Here is a 24,255-nt window from a genome sequence, read left to right on the forward strand (position 1 = left end):
GGACGAACTCGTAGTGCCTGGTATAGTAAACTGTAAGTGTAGCTTCTGGGTTATTAGAAAGCCACTCCAGGCTTTAGAGTAATTTTCCCAGACACGTACACTTAATATACTCCTTGTGTTGTTACTGTGTGTTGTTACTGTCTTTCAACCACACAGACCCCAGAAGTCAAACTGGGCAAATGCAGACTGTGAAATCCAAATTATTAAATGCTGAAAATGGGCAAACTCATCAGCAGCTCTTATATCCACAAGTCATTGTTGAAAGACACCCTTCTTCTAACCTTGGTGATTGTACTGCAGATGAATAGAGTACTTCTAGTTGTATACCCTGAAGTGACTGGACACTTTATTACCTAAAAACCTTCTTTGCTAAAAGCAAAATTAATGTACAGATCTAACTGTCAATTGCAGAGGCACTACTGGATGTTCAGTGACATCTCTAATATCTCTCTCCACAGCAACCTTAGAACTGAGATACCAGGGTTAAGGAAGTTCTGTGTGAGCAGTTATGAACTATCATTAGAAGGGGAAAAGGTACTGCATACTAATATTACACGGAGAGTAACAGCACAGGAAGAAGTTTGTAAAGTAGATGTACACAAATGAACAGACAAGATGAAGTATAGTTTACTAGGCAATGCATAAACCTAGTAGTTCTAGCAGTGTTTAATATTTCGTAAATATTTAATACACCTAAAGGGGGCTCAGGAGACAGCTGGAGAAGGACTTTGTACAAGGGCTTGTGGTAACCGGACAAGGGACAAGTGCTTCAAACTGGAAGAGAGCAGCTTTAGATTAGACAATTAGGAAGAAATTCTTTACTTTTAGGATAAAAAAACACTGGAACACCTTGCCCAGAGAAGCTGTGCATGCTCTATCTCTGGAAGTGTTTTTGGTTCATGCACAGGGCTCTGAATCACCTACTCTAGTGAAAGGCACCCCTGCCTCTAGCGGGAGGTTGAAACATATATGACCTCTAAGGTCCCTTCCAAACCATTCTGTGATCCATGGTATCAACCACTGCATTGGGCTGCACTGTTCTAGCACAAAGGAAAATTAGATTGGAAGCATATGCAGTTAAATGTCAAGGTCCTTTTAATTAAAAATAAAAAAAATCTAACACGAAACCTCAGGTACAAATGCACCAACAGAAAAAGGCAGAGGCTAGATGTTTTCAGGACTAATACACAAGGGACAAAACGATGCACAAAGGGACAGGGATTAGAATAACTTACACGTAGCAGATGTAATCTATATATGAGTCTGTGCATGTGCATTAACTCAAGCAGTTTGGTTCAGAAAAGGCAGAATCAAGGGATTTTTCTACTGTGGTAGTACTACTAGTCTGTGTGATTCTGGGGTTTTTTTTCATCACTACTGCTGCTGCTCAGTAATTTGTTCAATTCAGAAGTGCAAAACAGACAAGCATGCATGATAAAATGTTGTTAGAGTACTGACTCGCAAAAGACCACTAGTCTTACAGAGTTCACTTGACCACAACTTCCAACTCTGACAAAGAGCAGCTTCAGATGTCTAATATTCTTGTCTTCAAGACAAGGTTAAGATTTCCCGAAGAATTATCACCATTTCAGAGGAAAATAAACAACTCTTATTCCTGCCAGTGCTCCAACAGTGACACCTACCTTCTCGTAGTACTGGATGTTTTTATCTGCCATCCCCATGAGTAGCTGCCTAAAGTCTTGTCTTTTGTTGTTCTGCCATCTCTCCATATCTGCTTTCAGGTCAGCATTGAAACATTCTACTCGGTCTTGACATTTCTCAACATCTGCGGGTACCTGCAGCAAAATAAATGAAGATTAGAAGTGCCAGTACTGAGTGCTAGACTGCTGAATTAGCTCAAACCTCACTGAGCGGAACTATAGAAGAAAGGGTAAGTTCATAACCCAGTAGTTATCCTGAATCAACGAGTTATGGCTGCAGGGAAAAAGCGCTGGAGAGGATATGAGATTTCTTAATTTGTTAGTTGCTGTTTGAGGTGGTGAGCGCTTGTGCTTGTCCATCTCCATGCCTGATACAGAGGCATGGAGGAAGCACTTGCACAGGAAAACCATTTGGTGTAAGTACTGGTACTGAGGCTCACTTCCTAGGGCTCAAACTAAGCAGCTTGGCTTCACAGCAAACTTTTCTGCTTCCCATTTACAGCTGCAGTAGGAATGTCCCAATTTACACCAGTGTGGATATAACAATAAACACTCAGGTTTTTCAAAAAAGGTAGGTAAGACACCTCAGTATTGACAGCTGCAGAATAAAATTTCTAAGTCCTTTCTCGCTTTCACTTTTAACCTTGCGGGCTTCCTGAACAAAATTTAACTGCAAAGCACTCATGATCATCAACATGGGATAGGCTCATGGACTTTTAGGCTCAACAACAGGGATGCAACAGGCAAAAGCAACAGATGACATCTTGAAGGACAGACTGCTGCAAGCTGAGGTGGAGATTTAAATGAATTTTTGACACTGACCCAAGGTACATACACTTTAGATCAACTAAGTTGGTATCCTTTGCTTATGTTGTAACTAATATAATGTATACCACCAGGCAAATACAGGAATAATTTACTACTGTTTCCTCAAGCAGGAAAGCCGAACACCTTTTTTTCCCTTCTCATTGCTGCATGAGAAGGAATCCTGGAAGGGCATGCAGACTAAGCCAAGAAGGAATCCTGGAAGGGCATGCAGACTAAGCCAAGAATTCAGAAGAGAAACTCCTGAATCCTGGTACCAAATTGAGAAGTGAACTTTTGCACTGGACGCTGTGACTTGCACAAAGGCAAAATACAGAATGAAGAACATTCGAAGAACTTTGTGGTGGCTCCTCTTGTACTTGATACTTTCAGTAATCACCCTTTCTGAAGGGTGTGAAAGAAGGAAGAGGATGAACAGACTAGATAAGAAGCTTTTCATGAATACCTACATGAAGTTAGAGGTGGGTTACTATCTTGCAGTTTGGCAAGGTACTCAATTTAGGCAGAAACACACCAACTGTGTTTCTGCTCCAGGACACGGATTAGGGGTGATCACTTTATTACTCAGCTATTCTTCAATAAACCAACCTGTTTGAGATCCAGGAGTTCTTTATTGAAGTTCCATATTCACACTCAATTTATACTACAGGCAGCTTGGAGGTTCAGTGCATACTTTTCCTCCCTGCTGTGTCTGAGCACTATACTTATGGCTACAGAATTCACTCTGCTACAACTCCAGATGAAGTTCCCCCACGGACTGCAGACAAGAACAACCAAGCCTGTGACTGGAAGGTTTAGGAGATGCCCCCCTCAAGGCACGTATGCCTTGCATTATAAGTACTCTACTGTCTTAATGGGAAAGGCTAGGCTATCAAGAGAAATATTTATGAAGTCTGGAAGCAAAACCACATAAGATTTCCCAATCCAACTAACAGCTTCTAAGCACTCACCGGCTCCCTGCTTCTTCTGCCAGGATCTGAAACCACAATGAAGATAAGCAAAAATCTGTTCTTTCTCACAGCAAGTTCTCTGGCTGGTCAGGCTGAGAGGGTTGTATGAGTTTAGAGCTACAGGGATAACCCAGTCAGCAGATGTGTCACGTGTGCTCTCATCACGGAACAACAACAACAACAACTAACTCCAGCTAAGTGTCCAGAGACATCATGAAAGTAGTGTCTCCACATGCAGCAGTCCTATCTGGGTGTGCAAATGCCTTACCTTATAAACTGCAGCTTCCTAGTACATAAATTGCAACTCAGTAGTTACGACAGAATTTAAAGTTAATTAATAGCTTTTAAGCACTTTATATCAGTGCAAACTCAAATGCAAAGAGATATTATGTGTTTATCTTCAAATCTGGGCCTAAGTTGAAGTATCAAAGCTGATGCTTTTATCTGTTTTTACCAATGGAGACACTAAATATTAGCTAACAACTAAGAACCAGGAAGAAAGTCAATTGGACTCAGGGGGAATGCTACTTCTTTACTGATACCTGCTCTCAGCTACTCAAGCCACAAAACCAAACCAAGTGACAACTGGTTCAAACTCCAACACCTCTTAAAGGGCCCAGGACTATTTTAGCAGTCAATTTCAACTGATGAGAGAGGTATATGTAGGCAAGAACTGAGCCATATATGATATGGGGTTCTGCATTTGCATCTAATCTTCGTGACAATTCTGTTGTCTTAAAATCTAAGCTTGCCTAATATCTGTAATTCAGTGTGGTCGATTACAAACAGCGTGTCCACTTTAAAACTCCTCTACATCATCGTTACCAAGTAACAAATGGTCCTAAAGCAGAACAAATCCAGCATTAATTAGACAACTAATCTTTGCAAAAGATATTTCTACCTTCCTAGGTCTTGGGAAACTGTTATCTGTTACAAGGCCTTTCTTCCCCCCACCTTCTATTCAAGTTCTGTACTGCTGTATTTACTTTTCCCATAGATCACCACACTTCAAAGCCTTGAGGAAGACAGAATAAAATAGACCATAGGAGACAAACTTCACCTCACCAAAACAAAACCACACCCATCCTTCAGTGTGCTGGTTAGATTACTGCAAAATCAGCTTCAGCATGTGTCAGAAATGTGTGAGAGAGAGGCATTTCAATACCACTGCACATGTTAGAAACTGAAAGGCTCCAGACTCCACATGAACACCATGATGCTACTGGTAAACACCACCCACACTGTGGTGTGAGCCACTGTGGCATTCACATTTTCTGAAAAATCCCTTTGCCCAGGATTTTTCTCCTGGGAAACTGAGAAGCTTCAGAGAAAAAGGAAAACAATTATTATCATCTCATTTGCTTCTCCTGTGTTTTGCTCCTTCGGAATGTGTTTGGAGATTGTTCACACACAGGTGATTGCTCCTTTGGATTCTGGTGTGAGTTGTTTTTACTCTTTGGCCAACCAGTGCCAAGCTGTATCAAGACTCTGGAAAGAGTTGTGAGTTTTCATTATTATCTTTTTAGCACTGAGTAAGTACCTTTGCTGTATTCTTTAGTATAGTTTAGTATAGTACTCTTTAATATAATATAGTATTATAAAGTAATAAATTAGCCTTCTGAGAGCACGGAGTCAGATTCATCATTCCTCCCTGCCACGAGGGTCCCTGCAAATACAGTAAGCCACTGTGGTGGCTTTTGGTATAAGCTTCAGCATTCTGAGCAGTACCTGCTGACAGAGAGCCACAGCAGCACTACAAGCCTTCTGCATTCATAGGCCACTGAGCTCTAGGCTGACTTCACTGCCAGAACAATCTGATGGCCTGGTGAGCTCTGTGATGCCAGGCTGGGTATGTGTGCAGGAGGCCCAGAATGCCCTCCAGTGAGAGATTTTTAAGTAGTGATAGGTTTGTCTTTCAAGAGCTAAACAAAGGCCTTTGTTCTCTTAAGGTTTAGTTTGGGATCTTTTTACATCATTTGTACCAAATCAGCAAATATGCCAAGGAAGACAAATGCCATTCCACAACATGACCCTCAGCCAGCTTTTAGTTTCCAGCAAGTCACAGCCAGGAGACCTTGCTGAATATAAGACATAATGCTAGGCACAGCTCTGAGCTACCAGCTCTTACAGATAATGACATATCCTCCAGCTGGAAAGGTTCTGAAAAACCCAGAGAGAGTATTTTGTGAACATGCAAGGCGTTCCACACAGTTTGTTCAACTTCATCTTGTAAATGACACAAACTATTTCTGATACAAAAATGTACAAGAGTTGCCAAAAAATATCCTGATACTCTGCAGAGGAGGTGTAAGTAACCAAAAAAATATTCCAAAAGTTATTCAAAATAATCCCTCTGAGATATGAGATCCAAAGGACTTTTAACATGTGCAAGATTAGCAAAATTCATCAGTTCCACTGCATCAAGGTCTTGGTACAGTCAAATGCTTAAGAACTGGCTTGCTGGAAATGCTAGATTTAGTTCCCTCCATCCCAAATACAACTGTTAGCACCTGTTTATACAAAGCCACACTGAGGAAGGAGAGTGTGTACCACACCAGCCAGCAGAGGGGTGGGCAGTAGACCCAAATAAAGAGCACCACAAAACACCTAGTACACCACTATGTGTAGCTCATTATAGACAAAAGATCAGAAAAACACTTTAGCATTTCTATGCTATCATCCCCTTCAGCTTCTTAGATTCAAAATACTATGTGAACCTACTGTAGAGTGAACCTTATTGTATAGTACTCATAATACTGGAAAATCATACATTAATTATTAACACAAATGTAAGGGAAACCAATAACCTCCAAGCAGAGGAAGGGAACAAACCCTGTTGCCATCATCAGTTAAAGCTGCAGTGATTTAAGAAAAGGCTCTTGCACTGTTTCATGCAGAAGCCGGTGGCAGCATAAGCATATGAGTTCACAGCTTTGCTTTTGCATGGTGCCCAGCATCAGAGTCATCCAGTGACACATGCCATCTCTGCTCAGCATCACACAGCTAGAGTTCCCTAGCAGAAAGGGCAAAAAAAGGAGTTTTCCACAGCCAAATGCAGTGTTCTGCAACAATACAGTTCCACAGTGCCAAGGATAGGATTTTAACTCAGCTAGCTGGCATACTGCTGAGTCACCAGGGACTGTTCTACCAATGCACTGCTAACCTGTCACTGAACAGCCCAATTGACTGCTGGCTGCTGTTGAAGTGTTATAGAACCATCCTGCTCTAAACTGTGAGAGATCAGTAGTTCAGAAGTTGTTAAACAAGTTACATATACTTATACTTAGGTCTTTATTTCACAGATGCTTGCCAACAACAAATTTCTGTTCTGCCAAAAACTGCTTATACTGCAAAGAAGCCCCCAGATCCAGGAAAAAAGCAAGTTCTGCTTCTCCATTCTTTACAGGAAGTAGTGTAAGTGCAAACTGTTTTTGCAGAGCAATTTTAATTGCTAACCTTTGGACGGTCTTCTCTTTTCAAGGCTACTGCTTCCAGTTTTGCTTCATACTCCGCTTGGACTTGGTCCCTCTTCTTCAAAACATTCTATGGGCAAGAGAAAAGACAGCTGTGAAGGGATCCTCTTGTTCCTTCCCCCAGTCCACAAGAAACTCTAAAGTGATACATCTTCAGTGCCAAGTAAGCCCGAAGTCAGACTTCCAGATTTACTTTGTCCTATTTTACAGCATTTAGGGAGTAGCTTTTGATAAGGAACAGCACTTGCTCTCCATCAGCTGGCAGGGCAGATAAAATTCAACATTTTATCAAGCTGGAGGCATGCAATATAGAAGCAATCATGAAACCATTAATATAACTTTGACCAAGTAAATTTAATTCATCAGTTGACCTATTACTACCATGAAATGGATACAAACGAAAGCATCAAAGCTGACGAGGACTAATGTAAAGTTTCTGATATTCTCAAGCAGCATTGGCTAAGAGACAGGAAGACCACCACAGAAGGTATTACAGCTGCCTTTTCACTTGCAAAGACTCTTCAGAATCCTTTAAAGCAAGCTGTCACATTCTGGTGTTAGAGCAAAAGGAAGCCTTTATTTTAGATCAGGCTGGGGGGGGGGGGTTTAGTTGTCAGTTTAATTTAAAAAAAATTTGAAAAGGACAATTTACATGAAAAGCACTGGACTGCCTGAGAGAGCTTCTCAAGCAGTAAACATTTTCTTGACAGAGTATTTCAAAACAGAGAGACAAAGATGCTACCCCTTAGCTTGTACTATATCCACAAAGAACTTCACTAAGTTTATACTACAGTCTTACAGTTTGAAAACAACCACAGGAATTAGTCTTTCTAAGAATCACTTACTAAAAAAATAAACAGTTTTGTGTCTGCAAGAGCAGGCCACTTACCACTTCAGGTTTCACAAAGAAACAACTAGTAGTTTTTAATTCCTGTGTTGATGCAAAGTTATTCTTAAAAATGCTCAGAGGGAAGTCAGCCAACACTCTCTGTAAGTTTGAAATTCTCTTGCAGCTAACTTGGCTTTGAGTCTTCCCTTCTGCCACCTAGAAGGAATTGTCCCATTAGGACGCCAAGTGGTAACTAGTCACTACAACAGGTCCAGACAAGGCTAGTAACACAGGACTAGTCATGTGCACTGCTGCCTACAGAAATATGTTTTTAAATGAGTAGCTCCTCGGAGCTCTAACAGCCAGTCTAGATCTAATTAAGAGCAACTAAGGACATACAAATCCTGTACGTACTAATCATGATCATCCCCTCCTCCTTCTTAAGCCAAGAGAAGGTCACTGTGATAAACAGGTGTGATTCGTACTGATAAAATCGAAACAATAATCAATATGGATATAGTAATCAATATCACCAATGCAGTTGCTCTAGAGTGGAGACCTTCAATCCATGATAAATGGGAATGGCACCCCATCCGCAAAGCTACTATTACATTAGTCAATAAAAAGAGGGCAAACCTGAAGAGATTAATTCTTTCTTTTGTTTCAAAAGGGATGCAGAAGCATACCACTGGTTGTGTTTGGTTGAAAAACCACAGCACTGCCCCTTTTGAATCTATGCAACTATGTGGGATGGCCTTTAAGTGACTGAGGTTACCAATGCAACAAAAGTCTGAGAGATTTAATAGATATTTCTGCTTTGTATTGTCTCTTGAACCTGAATCAACTGAAATTTCTTCTGTGAAAAACAACTGCCTCCAGCAACTGCATTTTGCCTTTAGAAGCCTGGAGTTAGCACTGAATCTGTAGCAGGAGTAGCCAATGATTAACAGTTATTGGCAAACTGGATTCAAAGAACAGGTGTCTTAATTGCCCTTAAGCATTCAAGTCCACCTACTGGGGACCACTAACAATGAGCTTGTGAATACAGTTTTAAGTATCCCGTAATGACTGACCTGTAGGTAATGAAAAAAATTTTGCCCTCCCTTTCACTTGTCTCGTATTTTCCTCTGGCACCTCCAAGCTATCTCCTCTGTTCTAGATCAATGCCTTGATGTTTTAGCAGCAATTATGAAAAGCTCTGCACCAAGTATCCTCAAAATTACCACAGATCATGCAATACGAATTAAGGCCTCACTCAGGGAGAAAAAAAGGTTTTTTTTTTTTAAAAAAAAAGTTGGAAGAAACCAAATTCAAAACTGAAAAACCTCAACCAACACACTTCAGTTATTTCAGGTCAAAAGTAACTAAGTGGTGTCTGAGCATGGAAGATTTAGCCTAGTTTCAGGAGGTCCTTCACCATTTTGTATTTCGTTGAAATGTTCCACCTTGGCCCACACAGAGCTTCGGGAGCTTGCCATCAGCCTCCTACCTCAAATTTCAATTTGAATCCTGTTTGTGCACCACATAGCTTCCTACTGTGACTAAACATCACAGGAGGATCCCTAGCTACTTACATAGTTACCTCGTAGGGTGGTGCTTGCTTAAAACATGCATTAAAAGTATTACCCAAGAACACCCCAGGGGATCACATCACTTGGTAAACCTTTCTAGCAATGTTGAGCAAACAGAAGTTATATAACATCCTAATATCTGCAATGAATCATGTACAGGAGATTTTGTCCTTTGCATGCGCCTCCCAGGGCAACACCAGTGTACATCAGCAAAAGTGGTACCGCGTTTGCTGACAAGGGCCTCACTGCACCAGGAACTGAGACATCACCTTGCCAGTTAATAGAAACCATAGAATACCAGGCTGGAAGAGACCTCAAGGATTATCTCATCCTACCCTTCTTGGCAAAAGCACAGTCTAGACAAGATGGATCAGCACTCTCTCCAGCTGTATCTTAAATGTGCCCAGTGTTGGGGAATCCACCACTTCCCAGGAGACATTATTCCAAAGGATAATTGTTCCCATTGTGAAAATTCTCCTCGTGTTCAATGAAAATGTCCCCAGGAGTAATTTGTACTGATTGACCCTGTTTTTCCATGGGTCCCCATGTGAAAAGAAAGCTTTAATCATATTTGTACTCAATCCTTAAACACTGGTAGATGGTGGTAAGATTTTCTCTCAGCCTTCTTCCTCAAGGTTGAACACACCCAACTCTCTCAGCCTTTCCTCATACAGCAGGCTTCTCAGTCTCTCGACCAGACCCTCTTCCAGACCCTCTTATCTTTTTGTGTGCAGCAGGGATAAAAACTGAACACAGTTGTGGCCTAAGCAATGCTGAGCAAGGCAAGTAATTTGGAAAGAGTCTCTTCTAGACACTTCCAGCACACATTTTAACTCAAGCCCATGACACCAGCTTCTGCCCTGTTCTGCAAATCTTTCTAACAAATCCAGAGGCTAGGCTTCCCTCAAAACAGCTAATATTCTATTCAGTAGAATATTCAATATTCAATTCTATTCAATATTCAAACAGAATACGGGGCTTTGACTCCATATGTGCAGTTCTCTCAGGCTCTTCCCCTTAGGTACAACAGTGCTCCTGCAGACATCAAGACCTCTTCATCTCTGAACAGTGACAATAATCTGGAAGCTCTTACTCAAGGGACATTCAGCTATAAACTGCTCTATAGATCACATTCCCATACCTACACCAGGGGTACAGTGTGCAACAAAGAAAGCTTGCCCTGAAAGGTTGCCCTAAACTCCTAGTACCTGAAGAGTTACCCTCCATCAAGTACCCTGCACAAAAGATATTCTCTGAAAGAACAAAACAGACTTTCATCTCACAAGTAGTCCTCACAGCAGCTGATGAAGAGGAATGCACTGCTAGTGAAGAGGACAACCCCTTCAACAGAAAGTCTCTCCAAGGGTACACTCCTTACTAACCTTGGTTACTTACTTAGCGTTATGGATTTTTCAAGGACAGTTCAGTAGTTGCTCACTTCAGAAACAGAACGGGCTGATGCTTTCTAGCAGAAGAAAGCTGCACTTTGTAGAACCTGAGAGAGTTCAGTTTTGCTATCTGAGAGGGAAGGAAAATACAAACCGTCTCTCTTGGCTAACAATAGTTTTTGTTCTTGATTTCCAAATTTTTAGACTGAGTAAAGCTAATAAGATGTCCAAGCCAGACACTAAACAGCATACTTGTTTAGAGCACTAGAAAGTCAAGTCAACAGTCTAAAAAATTCAAGCTAAAAAGCAAGAGTTTCTTTAGCTGAGCAAGTACTTTAGAAAGTAAAGTAACTGTTGGCTTGGAGACAGTGCCATTCTAAAAGGGCTCTAAAGACCAAAAGGAAGCCTAGATGCAAGTCTGTAATGCCGCTCTGCCTGTGGTGAGTGGTGATTATCTGCCTAAAGTACCTCTTCAGATGAAGAAACCCTGGCTTTCAGCTTAAAAAAATTTCCCCTGCTGTATTTTTGAAGAGCACCTCTCACAATTCAGCTTGCCCCTTCAGACGTCATCTTTGGTAGGCATTTTTAGCATCAAAAGCCAGATGTTCTGAGTTAAAGTATTTTAACTCACTAACCTCATGCTCTGTTTATTTGTAAGCACACTCCATCTGCCTGCACTTCCTACAGTCCAAACATCCCGAGACAAGGCTTCCTACAGCTCACTGTGTTCAAGCAATAGACCCATAAAGAAAATACACCTCATTTACGCTGGGGTCAAATCCATGGTGACAAAAGCAAAGAATATACCCAGGGAATTAGTGCAAAGCCACCTGCAAGAATACTTTAACCACACAAATGTACAGCTCCTGAAGCTGAGAAAAGACATCTACAAGAAAGTATTTAAATTCTCAGTTTGAGAAGCATAGGATGAGATTAAGATAGAGAAGGACTACCATGTTCAGACTGTAAGTTTACAGTGGGCTATTAGATCTGTAAAGGAGTGCATATCACAGCCTTGTAACAGCTGTTCCAAGTGGAAAGTCTTCAGAAGGAACTTGTCTGTTAGTACCCTGTAGCGGGACTGCTATATGTATCTATATATGGCACACATACTGTGCCACAGGCAAGTGGTGAAAAGCTCTGATGGACAAACTGAAGTCCCTGATATCATTTTTTAGTGAAGTTAACTCAGTAATTCTTTTCCCTATTAGATGTGATTAATTACCAGTGCTCCATAACTTCAAGAGAATAAAACCCACACTAAAGTAGCTTTTATTATGTCTGCACAAGCAGTAAAACATCAAGTTCTTAAAAACTATGAGTAACAGAATAACATCTTTAAGCAGTTACTTGGTATGCAGAACTTGTTAACAACAGACATATCATGCCTAGGGTATGGGGATGACAGAGGAAGCAATGTCTGTCATTTGGACACATGGTTCTAAAACAAGGCACCCAACTCTGCTACATATAAATGATAGAAACTGCTAAAGCTATCATTCCTGCTGGACCATGCAGTGTCCCTGTAGCAAAGCAGTGAAGAGCTGAAGCACAACTGGATTCAATTCGAAGAAAGATTCTAGGCAGCCACAGGATGTCTCCTATAGAGTACCACCTCCCAAACCAATGAAGGGGCAACTCTGCAACATGTTTTGTACACCCTACAATACTGACCCTAGCTTGAGTGAAGAGCAGAGCAGACAGATAATAAAAGAATGAACTCACTAATTCCAGGCAAACATGACAGCGTTTTCTATCACAGGCCTCAGGCCTCCCCTTACCTTCATGGACTCAGCATACAATATATATTCCCTAAGCACAGGTAGGAAGTCTTCTGTCATGTCCTCACTGAGTTCTTCAAGAGCTGTGCAGCAATTCCCAATACAGGCAGACACTCCTTCCAGTGGCTCTGACAGCTCAACCTCCAGCCCTCCCCAGGTTGAATAAACAGGTCCATATTCTCGTAGTTCCACCAAGTATTCTACAAGAGGCAGATGAAAAAATAGATTAACAGAGTAAGAGCAAGGCACAAAGATGAGCAAACACAAAATAAGTGAAATTACACACCCATTTTGAATAACATGAATCCCCACAGGGAGTCAAGGCTTGTGTTGTATTAGCTTCTTAACAGACTTAATAGAGCTCTATGGCTGCACAGGCGACAGGTTCAAGATGTCTCTTTCTTAACTTACCATTTCAACTTCTAATACAAAGACTCTTGCACCTGTGCAGTAGCCAAGGTCAGTTTTCTAAACATATGTAAAACCTAACTCTACTAGTTGAGTTGTAGAGTTGCTAGACTTGTAAAGCTTGTCTTCATCTAGGAATTCCATTTGTACTCTTCCAGGTGTAATCTACAGGTTCTTTCACCTTCCAAAAGTCTTAAAAAAATTACTCCAGTAAGACAGTAGGTTGGTATAAAAATTCAACTTAAAAAAATATTTGGAGAATTGAGCTAATACCAGATACCATGTTAGGTTTTGGGCCCTTTTAAAATCTGGAACAGGCATTAGATTTTACCCTGTGTGTGACTTATTACAGGCCAGAATCATCAACACGAATTGTCATGATCATGCTATCAACCAGAATAAGACACAGAGCATTCACACTGAAGTATTATGATGGAACACCTTGTGTCCTTACCCAACTGTTCTTTGATGATCCGTTGTGCTATTCTATCAATGGTACCAAGCTTTAGAGAGAATGTGTCCAGATAATCCCCAATGGCTGCAAACTCCAGTGGCCGACTTCTTAACTTGTAGCCTCCTGTAACGTATTTGACAGACTCCCCCATCTTTGACAGTAAAGCCATCCCTTGCTTTTTGTAGGCATTAAGATCCTAGGAATTAAAACAAACAAACAAATCTAAACAAAAAATGAATATGTTTAGGAATACTGACTTACATGTTTAAATATTAATACAGTGAAGGATACTTTCTAGTCAAGATCAAATCTTGTGAAAGCAACAGACTACATGTGACATACAGCCTTGAACAAAGGCTTGCTTTCTACAAGCTGCACAGCTGAGCACAGCTTCAAAGCTCCATGGAGGTAAATTGTCCAGGACAACAGTATGAAGTACATTAGAAATAAATACATAGTCAAACTTTGTATGTGGCCATACTTTCCCATTCTCCTGTACTCTCACCAGGGAAGCAGGCTTATTAACAGCTCTGATTCCACCAAAACAGTTCACATCATTCATCTACACATACTTCTAAGTCATGGCTACAATACCAGTATTAAACAGATGCACCAGCTGGCTCTGATGACCTACTACAGAGCTACACATTGCACACCTATTTGGTAAGCAGCCTCCTCACTCCAGTTCTGTGGTCAAACAGGAGGCAGATGCAAAAAAAATGCAGCATGAGGAGACCAGCAAAGCTTCTCTGCAAGAGAGACTGTAGCTCAGGCTGGGTCAGATGCATCCATATTGCGGCACAAAAAGTGTAAACTTCCTTCACACTCCTTTACACATTCACATAAACCAGCTTTCAGATTATTTATGCTAACAAGACTGCTTATCTACAATTTTCATGGGATATCACCTTAACAGCATACCAGAAAAAAAATGGTTTTAGTTAATCAAAACGCTGGCAAGGTTTCATTTTACTTCTTCCAGCAGAGGTCAGTATTCAACATCTCAAAACAGGCTCAGGAACTATAGTTTGGTTATCCCATAGATCCTGAGGAAGAGATGTGTTCAAACCAAGCAGGCTGTAGAGATCAAGAGTTCAGACATATTATTAGAGACAAGACTAAAAGCTTGAGTGTTCTTAAAAAAAACCCAACGAACAAATAAACAATAGCCATCTTCAAAACATGTACTGTGGTATTCCTTCCAAGTAATTAACGTAAGTCAAATCGAAGTCTGATTAAGAAAACCTGACATCTTAGCAGCTACTATAATTTTCCATTATGTTTGCATTTAAATGCAATTTGATTTTTGCTTTCCCCATGTCCTCAGCATGAGCTGCAAGCATGCATCAGAAAAGATCCTTGAACTCAAAATTATTCACTCACTCTCTCAAGCATTCTGGTATGTTACAGGTCCAAACAGGGAATATGAAGAAATGTTGGTCTCTCTTCTTCAACCAGGAGGTGATCTTACAACTTCCTACAGTAAGTAAATTCTGAAGTCCTAGCACACTGAACTGACACCTCACTGCTCCACTAGAGACAGTCAGCAGAACAGGTCTCCTTTCCCCTCACCTCACAGAGGATGAAGCCCTTGACATTCATTTCACAGGGATGGCAGAAGACAAATAAAGCAGCTAAGAAAGCTGCATCATGCTTGGACAGATCAAAAGAGGAACAGAGCTATATGACATTTAACATGCTAAACAAATTCTGCATTTCTGGCTTGTTTCAGTGGTTAATTTCACCATGGAGGGGAAATAAAAACACTGGAAATTGACTATTAACAGCAAGCAAAGCATGAACCTGAAGTGAGCTCAAAAATCACATTTAAGTGAGCTAGAGTAATGTGACTTTGGAAAGGTGTACTTTTACAGCACTTCTCACCTACCTGGTAAAACCCAAGTACAGCTGCAAGTCCTCTTAGTCTTATTTGAAATGCAGTTCTAAAGAAAGCCAAGAAAATTGCACTATTCCTGCATAAGTCATGCAGAAGACAAGCATGAAAGTGTTGGCTGAGAACAAGTAAGAATGAGGCCTCCATGCTTAGTTTTGAGGGCATCAAGTGCAAACAGTATAAAAAGAACAGACAAGATAAGAAGTCAAAAAATTCGCAAGCTTTTGTGCAAGGGAAACTTTTCTTCCTCTCCCCCTTTCCCTCCTGCCCAAAAGAGGATTTTAAAGTCTGCAGTTTTCTGAATTTTTATTCTCTCTTGCATAATAGGATTACATGCTATAAAACAAGCAGGTCTGGAGACTTCAATTTATCAATCTACAGAGAGGATTCCTCTTCCCTTCAAGCACAGGGAACCCATACTGTTGTCACACACAAGGGTCTGTCACACACCATAGTCAGAGTGCCCAACAACCCTCTGGAGGAAGAGGAAGCTCTGATCTGCACATGTAGTTTTGTTAACGCCTTTTTACCCTCATTTCAGAAGGGACTGCAAAGGTCAACAACTGCATTTGAAAGTTACTGGCTTACCTTAGCTGTGAGAAAGACATTGAAGTGCTCGTTAAAAGACAGCACTGGGTGATCAGTTATCCTCTTCAAGAATTTGTCTAATGCTTTCCTCCTTGTCTCCACGAACTCTTCCGAAAAGCGATCAACAACACCCTTCACCACAAATTTTTCAGGAAGAGGCTGTCAGAGATGAGCAAACAGCACAAGATTCAAAAGACCAAAGACTTGCTTCTGTTATTTGGAAGCAAACAAAGCAATGAAATTCCAGTCTTAACAGGAACTGAAACACTGTGTTTGTGAACAGGAACCATGCACCAGATGGGATGCAAGCTGTGCTCAGAATTATCCTTAAGCTGGTCTGGTTTAAAACTAGCCATTCTACTGAATGGCTTCAGCTGAGAGTCACACCAGGTAAGTCAGACAGTACTCACACTAAATACTTGTAGCATAGCTTAGATTGCTCTCCCTACGGCTATCCATGTTCAAGACCCAGCTCTGAAGAGATGCCAGAAGAGCTGCAAGCTATTTATAACAGAAGCACACACACCCCCCCACCCATCCCACCACGCAGTGCTGAAGCAAGGCTGCCCAGTCTCAGAAAACTCAGAGAACTGGACAATTCTACTTACTCCCCACACACCCTCTATGAACAATTTAGAGCTTTTCAACAGGGCTCTCCTGTAAAAGGCTGACAGCCTTAGTGAGAACACTGAGCAAAAACAAACCAGGGGCTTGACACAGCAAACGGCTGGATCTTTTCTGAAGTATGAGCACACCTGGTCATCTATCACAGCTGACTTTCCTGAGTATGTTTCAGTAAGTGACAAAGGCCTGTTTATACATCCACTTTTACATCGTACTATTTGGAGTGCATCAGTTCATCTCTGCAGTTCAGTTTGACATGTAAGCCCAGACTGTCTCCAGACTTGCTAGTTATACAGTCCCCTCTGTTACACTTGGATTACAGACTCCAAAGTACCACTCTGGATGTAGGATAACTTTTTAAGGTGATGCATGGTTAGTTTCAGCTCTACCACTAGATCTGCTTTTGTTCTATCCAGATAGCATGGCCTTCAAGATTAAGATCAGTTTTAAAATTGTGCTCTGTATTTCATTTTTCTGAACAAGTCCATCCAGACAATCTGCTTACAGTTAGGCTAGCAATGACAGCCATTTTCACCCAATTCAGGAATCAGGATTCTCCTCTGCAAAGAGTTTGTCATCTAAAATCTATGTCAAAATAGTTAAAGAAAAAAAATCTCTATATATTGCTTTCCCACCATATCCGAACTGCTGTGGGTTGTACATGAAGACTGTATTTCCTAGAAGAGCACAGCCAGCATGACTTAGCTGCAATAGAGCTACATTTTCACCACTGTCTTTGGTTCTTAAAATTTAAGACTTACCCGATTATGTTTAGCATTCAAATCAGTCAGTCATTCCAGTTAAACCAGCATAAGGTACACTATCATTAGACGTCTTCAGCAGTATAATGCCTTGTGCATTAGTCTTCAGGGAGGAAGAAACTCTCTTCCTTTGCTTTGTAAATTTTACCTGGGACTCTAGGAAGTCACTACCTCAGTACCATATGCAGGACAAAAATAAAAATTTTAAAGAAAAAAAAAAAAGGAGGGAAAGAAACACTAGTCTAAAGAATCATATAGTAAAGAACCAACTAGTCTAAAGTTCAACCAAACACATGCAAACTGGCACTGAGTAATCACTAAAGTTTGAGCATTTGAAGAATGCACATCTATTACAAAGACTTCTGCCATTTAACCTGGTTTCAACTACAGCACTAGGTACATTCCTTTCCATTTCAGGCCTCTGGAGGTCCATCTCAAGTAATCAAAACACACAGCTAGGAAAAGATATCTTGCTTTAACTGTGTGTTAATTGTCTGTCTTATAGTCTTCCATCCTCCATCTTATTTTATTTTTCCCTACTGAGATGTATGAGCAGAGTTCATTTCCATCAGAAATGGCTTCAAGTATCCAAACATGACCATCCCAAGACAAGAACCTAGGCTGTTTTAGGTTCACCATTGTAGTCTAGAGACAGAACTGAGATCAGTTTTACTGTTTTTTGAAAGAAAATATTAGAATGTCTCAGATCTTTTAAAAAGAAGTAACTATCAGTAACTGAAGAGATGAAGAGGAATCCATACTGAGCTTAGTTTTAGCTCCCAAGTGCAGGCTGTCATAACACACTGCACTGATAAGACATATCATTTGCTACAGGAAGATTTTAGGCAGAATTGCTATCTTGAGATTAGGAAGACAACTCCCTTTTGATAATTTGTTAAAACAGAAGGCTTTCGGGGATTCCAGTATCAGTAATTACAAATACAGACAGTCTCAGATTGTCTTGAAACATCTTTTCAGAAAACACTTGAGCCAGTGCATCTGAAACTGCCTTTAGCTTCTATACCTCATCTATTTCTAGACAATAAATACATAAAGCATTCAGCAGTCTCCCTACCATACCCTGCATGAGGGAGATTAATGGGAGATTCCATATTTGCTAACTTGTGCATAAACAGATAAAAATCCTTTATCTCCTTTATTCACAGCACATCCTTTATCTCCAGATTTCCTAGAAGAAAGGCATCTAAGATACTGGCTTGTTCTGCAGCTGGTTCCATGTTCATTATTACAGCTACTCATGCTAAGTTTGCTGTTCTGTCTGCAACCAATTCCTGGTAGGAGCAAAGCAGCTTGATTCCCCAGCAGTGACTCACCTTCTGCTACTCGACTATTATTTACAGCCTGGCAGGCTTCAGGCAGAACTGGCTGCCTGTTAGTTACTCAAGAATATGCAGAAACTGAATTGTGATTGTTCCAGATGTTCAGAGAATGGGGCATGAGAAAACAGTATGGGCACTTAACACATTACACATGCCTCCACCTTATGCTCTCAAGCTCATGGTCTTTCTTTTCACTACTGTTCACTAAACATATATGTTGTCACATGATTTTGTGAAGTACTTCTTATCTCTGAGACACTCAGCTATTATTCCACTTGAGGCAAGTCCCAGCATAATTAAGGACTTAAACAGTGCTCAACCATAGAGCAACCTAACAATACTTCTCACACAGCCTACTCCTTGCGGAGGCAGGGAGGGAGGGAGGGAGGCTGAAGTATGCTAGTAGTGTTGCTATTCCTGCCAACTCAATTCCTACAGGGTGTTTTAAATGTCTTTGCTCAAAAGGGCTCTGTGATCAGTGAAGGCAGTGATCTCACAGGTTTCCTACCTATTCACACAGAAGATGTATAAGGTAGTACTAACCTCCTCACATCAAATAAGGTGGTCAGATGACCAGTTTCAACAACAATGGGTGCAGTAGTTTAGCTACTCTTATTAGGTAAACTTCTATCTACTGAAGGCTTGCAAGAGCTACCAAACCAGAGGCTGAGATTTCCAAGTCTGTGCTATTACATGTCAGTGCTATTAAGTGTTAGCACAAGCAGTTTTAAATTACTCTGTAAAACCAGCTCAAAAGGCCATCCTGAAAACCAACACTAGAACCTGAAGTACCTGTAGCTTTTCGTAATCCCCAGAGGCTTTGAAATAAACACGTAATAATTGAGCAAACAGATGAAATGTATTTTATTTATGTCACAGCTACCATAGTCAGCACATGTATTGCCCTGCAGGAGGTTGACAAATCTCACCTCTCAGGTGTGCCACTCAAGAAAAGTCTAAGCTTCCTAACTAGTCAGGAATGGGAAGCTAAAGAGAATGAAGTACTGTTTTTTAAATCTAGACACATAGCATCCAAATATTACCCTTGGAAGACAGATGCACAACTGTCCTTAACAACAGATTCTTGCTTACTACCTACGGGAATAAGATGCGTTGGCTGAGACTCTTCCAGCTTGTTTCTCAACCAGTCGAAGTCTTGGTACCGCCGACGAACAGAATACTCTGGCAAATCAAACTCTGCTCGTGTGGTCTGGAAAAGAACAGGATAGACTTAGTGTGCAGCAACACCTCTCATTTCAGAGCTTAGCAGCAAATGCAGTACAGCCACCCCTGGCAAGGTTGAAGCCAGACAAGCCTTGCAGGGAGGTGTTAATCCCCAAAATTTTGCAGCCAGCATGAGAGAAAGATTCTCTGGTCTTTCAGGCAGTGGAAAAGCAGAAATATGAAAAATGATTACTGAGAACTGACGTGTTAGTAGTTCATTACATGTTCTGCTCTTATCATGGTAGAAGTCTGTAGAGCAGAAGCACTGTGCATCACATTACTCTCTTGGCAGTTACAAGATTGCAAAGACTATGAGATATTCATTGTGAGGACAAGACTATTTTAATCATCAATAATTAAAAGTAAAGGTGTTTACTGACTTGTTTATTCTATGACATGCACTATCCACAGGTGAAAAAGTGTTTCACTGCTGTCTTGTATTCTAAGATTGATGGGTTTATCACACTCCAAGGTCAAAAGATGGTGAGAAAATAAGACACTGTGAGGTTTGATGGACTATTTTTGTTGACTTCCAAGATAAAGAAACAAGTCTGCTTATGTGTACGGCTGATTAGATATATTAATACATTAAATTAAACCTTTTAAATTTTCCTTCTTTAGGGCAAGGTCATTACAAGTTTGAAGGGAAAAAAAATAAGTATGCAGATAAACTGCTGGCGAGTGTTTTGTCCAGTCTTTGAAGAGTCCACAACCTAGAAGGTTGACTGTATGGGGCTGCTTGAACAGCACAAACTGCAACTCCCTAAAAGCACTTGTGAAACTGTGTACCAACTAGGAGTGTCTGTTGAAGAGCCTGGCATTGCCGCAGCCCTGATTAGAAGGTAGACAGCCCTTGTAGCTAAGTCCCACTGAGAAGCACAGGCTTGAAGTTACTTGCAGCATTACATCCACCTTGCAATGAATGGCCTGCAGTGCCAGCACACTACATGCCTGCAGCAGGAATCAAATCCAGCGCATTCTGGGGAACACACCGGCAACCCCAGCCTTGAACTGGCATCAAGTCCAGCACCTGGTTGCTTTGCTAGTCCCAGCCAGTAGCAGCCTTTAAATGCAATCCACCTCTTCACTTGCTCTCTGGATGACTCTAACTCTTCAATTCCTGCATTTTATTCCCACCAGTCACCACTGGGGATCCTGTAAAAGTTCTACATATGAAATCTTCTAGAGTGAAGTCAGGAGCCTTAACATGGTATCAACAGCACAGTAGGTCTAGGATACTGTAAGCAGATAGCTATCTAACATGTTACTACCTATGAAACGGTTTGGCTTCTAGTAAAGGAAGGTGCAGACAGAAAAAGAAATTAGGATCAGCCCCTCCCTTCTTTGACCTGCTAGCCATAGTAAGCAATATAGAGGTTAGTCTAGTAACTAACATAAAGAATCCTCATGAATTGGAGCAGTTGTGTTTGTAGATGAGGGATTACCAACACCCCAATATCCACCGCAGATCTGTGCTTTACTCAGCTACACTCTTCTCAGAGTAACACCTGCTTATCTAACATCAAAGGGTGCCATACTATAAATGTGACTTCTGAGACTTCATTTGCATCATTTTCACTTGTTTAGAGTAACAGAATGAACGGATTTATTCTAGAAATAAAAAATAAAAAAATAAAAAAAACCACCAACCAAAAACGGGGTGGGATGAGGCAGTAATAACTCAGTAGAAGGCAGAGCTTCTGTGACCTGGCGGTCACTGCCCAACAGCATTTTAAGAGATCACATAGTGAGTGAATGAGAATAATCAGAATGGCTACACACTACAGTGTCTTATCCTGCAGCATGAGAATGAAGGTGAAGTCACCCATCTGTTAGCACTGAGAAGCTTATGAACCACTATTCTGCTAATAGTTAGGGAAAACTGTATAGGACTGTCCAGGAGCTGGAAAGCAGGGTTAAGTCCCAGTACACAAACCATATATTAGCTCTCGTTCACCTCTAGCAAATTGCTCTTGTTGCCTTTACTTCACAAGCAGAAGTGCAAAGTTTTCCATATATCACTTTCCTCCTCTGAGATGAAAATACAGCAGCAACATTTCAGTGTTTACTGTAAAGGTTATCAAATCTAGACAGCAAATAAGCTTTTCAAAGACTATCTGGGCATAACACAAAGGCCCTTCAAGTTTTAATGGAACCTCACGACTGGTGAAAGAACTTGCATCTCAGATCAAACCGTCCATTAGTTTAGCATAAGTTATTTTTTCCAGATTGCACATAAGAGGAAGGAGGATCTTGCCACTGTCAAAGCAGCACTGAGGAACACGTTCAGTGAGGTAGCTCGGGGTGCAGTGCAGTGGGAGCTGCAGGCTGAGCTCAGGCTGGGGCAGCCCAGGCAAAGAGGCCGTGAAGAGCCGACCCTGGGCACACAAGGGCCCCAGGACCAGCCAGGGGACCGGACACTGGGACACGGCAGGAGCCAACGATCCCAGACCTTCCCACGCTTAGACTGCTGAGGGGATGAAAGTCCAAGGAGGGTCCCTTTGTTCTGGGTCCCTCCTCAGAGACACCAGCTCGAGCTGTTAGTTTGTTATTGTGCTGTGATGAAATTATTTTAATGGTTGGGACGCCTGAGACTGCTATGGGAAACCTGGGGACAGAAACCTGGTGTGACCGTGCGAGTGAGGGGGCAGAGCTGGGAAGAGGCCTTGGGTCCAACTCAGGTGGTGCAAGAGGGACTGCCAGAGAGGCTCCTGGATGGTTGAGCAGGGAAATTTCTGTAACAGACAACAAGTAAAGCATCTATGTTTTCAACACAATTGAAAATTGTGTTGAATTAAATTCCTCCTGCTTTCTCAGTAAGATTCATAAATCTCATCTTGCAAGGACATGTGCCTCTTCCAAAGCAACCAAAGAAACTTACATGGGAGATCTTAACCTCCCAAAAATAATGGGCAAGACCTTTCCAGGAGCTTATTGAAAATCCCAGCACAGTTCCACTAACTCAGCACTGCAACACTCTGGGCTCAGTTTTACAGTCTGGAAAGTAGGCAGAGTTACAGACACTTTTACCTCAATTGCTGGAATGGTTTTGACTAGAGGCAGTATTAAGGCAATCACCAAGTCTTGGTCTTGCATAAGATTCCTGTCTTCCTTGGAAGGAATTAGCAGCCAAACCTGAAGCTAGCCTGTGATGACTATACAAAAATATTTTTGTACCCTAGTTCTACTCTCTAACTCACCAGACTTGACTGCAGTTTCCCCTCCATGTTACTATTTAAGTTTGAGGCAAAATCTTCAACTAGGAAAAGAGAAGAATGACAGAGAGGGGGAAGGGAACAAGGCTGGTCTCAGGATACAGTCTTAGGACTCCAGTATCTCTTTTTGCCTCAGCTTAGCCTGTTTGAAAAAGACTTCATATCACTTTTACTTGCTTCTCTCTAGGAAATCAAGCTGTTTCACGTGTTCAAGTAATCTCATGGGAGCATGAGGAGAAGGACAGGACAGTGAAAACAAGACCTCCACTTGGTCCATTGGCTAGTACTGACTGGCTTGAAAGACTCTCCCTTCAAGCCTGCAGAGCAACTGCATGACTGAGGAATGGCACTCAGCTAATCAGACCTTCATGGCAAAAGGCACAGAAGAAGGCCTTGCCATCCTAGAAAGTACAATGAAAGTGAAGTTAGAAGTACACATATTTATGTCTTCTCAGAAGAGATGACTGCAGAACATATGGTCAAGCTTTACTTTCCTCTTTCTTCCTAAAAAAGAACTCTGGTAAAATGTCCCTAAAATGCACATTCATCTATCTGAAGGACATAAAGACATTCAATCATCATAGTCAAGACCTGTTAAGTTCCATCACAACTTCCACCCACCTTTACAGTTTCACTAGCCCCTCTGTGTAAGGAAAGTGCTTACTAACTTGTATTAGTAACTGCATTAGCAAGATGAACACACTGTATGAGAGAATCAAGGGAGTCAGTCCTGAATCACTGTCTTGTTAGCTGGAGGATTACCATTACGTTCTTTAAATATGTTCATCCACAACACAGGCTAGGAAATGCTACCTGGCTCTTACTAGGGAGCTGTGAAAACAGGTACACAAGCAGGATCAAGTAAAGTTTTCCTTTGCAAGCCAAGGTTTTGACCCTTCCTCAGTCACTACCACCTGCTGACAAAGGTATGAGAAGATGAAAAGCCCAGGGCATACTGAAAGACCTTTTTTTTTTTCCTATTAGAATGAAGGACCTGTAAAAAGAAAGAGGGAAAAAAAACCCCACACAACACAAATGAGATTGATCAGTCTACACTCCTCCCTACAGTGCTATCCTGTCACAAGAACACATTACAGCATTAGCAACTCCCTCTTCCCCTAGTGATGCTGCTTTTCGTCTTCAGAATAACTCATTCTATGACCTATGTTTATCCAAACCTTTGCGGTTCTACAAGTGTTCTCCAATAGAGAAGAAAAAAACCCCAGCCATCCCTGTCTCCTCATTCAGAGTCACCAAAGAGACCCTTTA

The 24,255-nt window shown here is 41.3% G+C and overlaps 1 protein-coding gene across 1 annotated transcript in view; it reads right to left on the reverse strand.

Annotated features, from left to right (window-relative positions):
• SNX30 (sorting nexin family member 30) overlaps positions 1-24,255 on the reverse strand; it is a 51,223-nt gene that overhangs the window by 5,358 nt on the left and 21,610 nt on the right. Inside the window, exons 3-8 of the mRNA XM_041402291.1 lie at positions 19,647-19,757; positions 15,823-15,981; positions 13,341-13,536; positions 12,479-12,678; positions 6,893-6,979; positions 1,644-1,796 (exon numbers count right to left, since the gene is read on the reverse strand). Of these exons, the coding sequence (XP_041258225.1) occupies positions 1,644-1,796; positions 6,893-6,979; positions 12,479-12,678; positions 13,341-13,536; positions 15,823-15,981; positions 19,647-19,757 (906 nt within the window). The remainder of the gene's footprint in view (positions 1-1,643; positions 1,797-6,892; positions 6,980-12,478; positions 12,679-13,340; positions 13,537-15,822; positions 15,982-19,646; positions 19,758-24,255) is intronic.

The sequence above is a fragment of the Onychostruthus taczanowskii genome, unplaced genomic scaffold (genome assembly GCF_017590055.1).
Source record: "Onychostruthus taczanowskii isolate IOZ18803 unplaced genomic scaffold, ASM1759005v1 scaffold196, whole genome shotgun sequence".
NCBI classification, from domain to species: Eukaryota; Metazoa; Chordata; class Aves; order Passeriformes; family Passeridae; genus Onychostruthus; species Onychostruthus taczanowskii.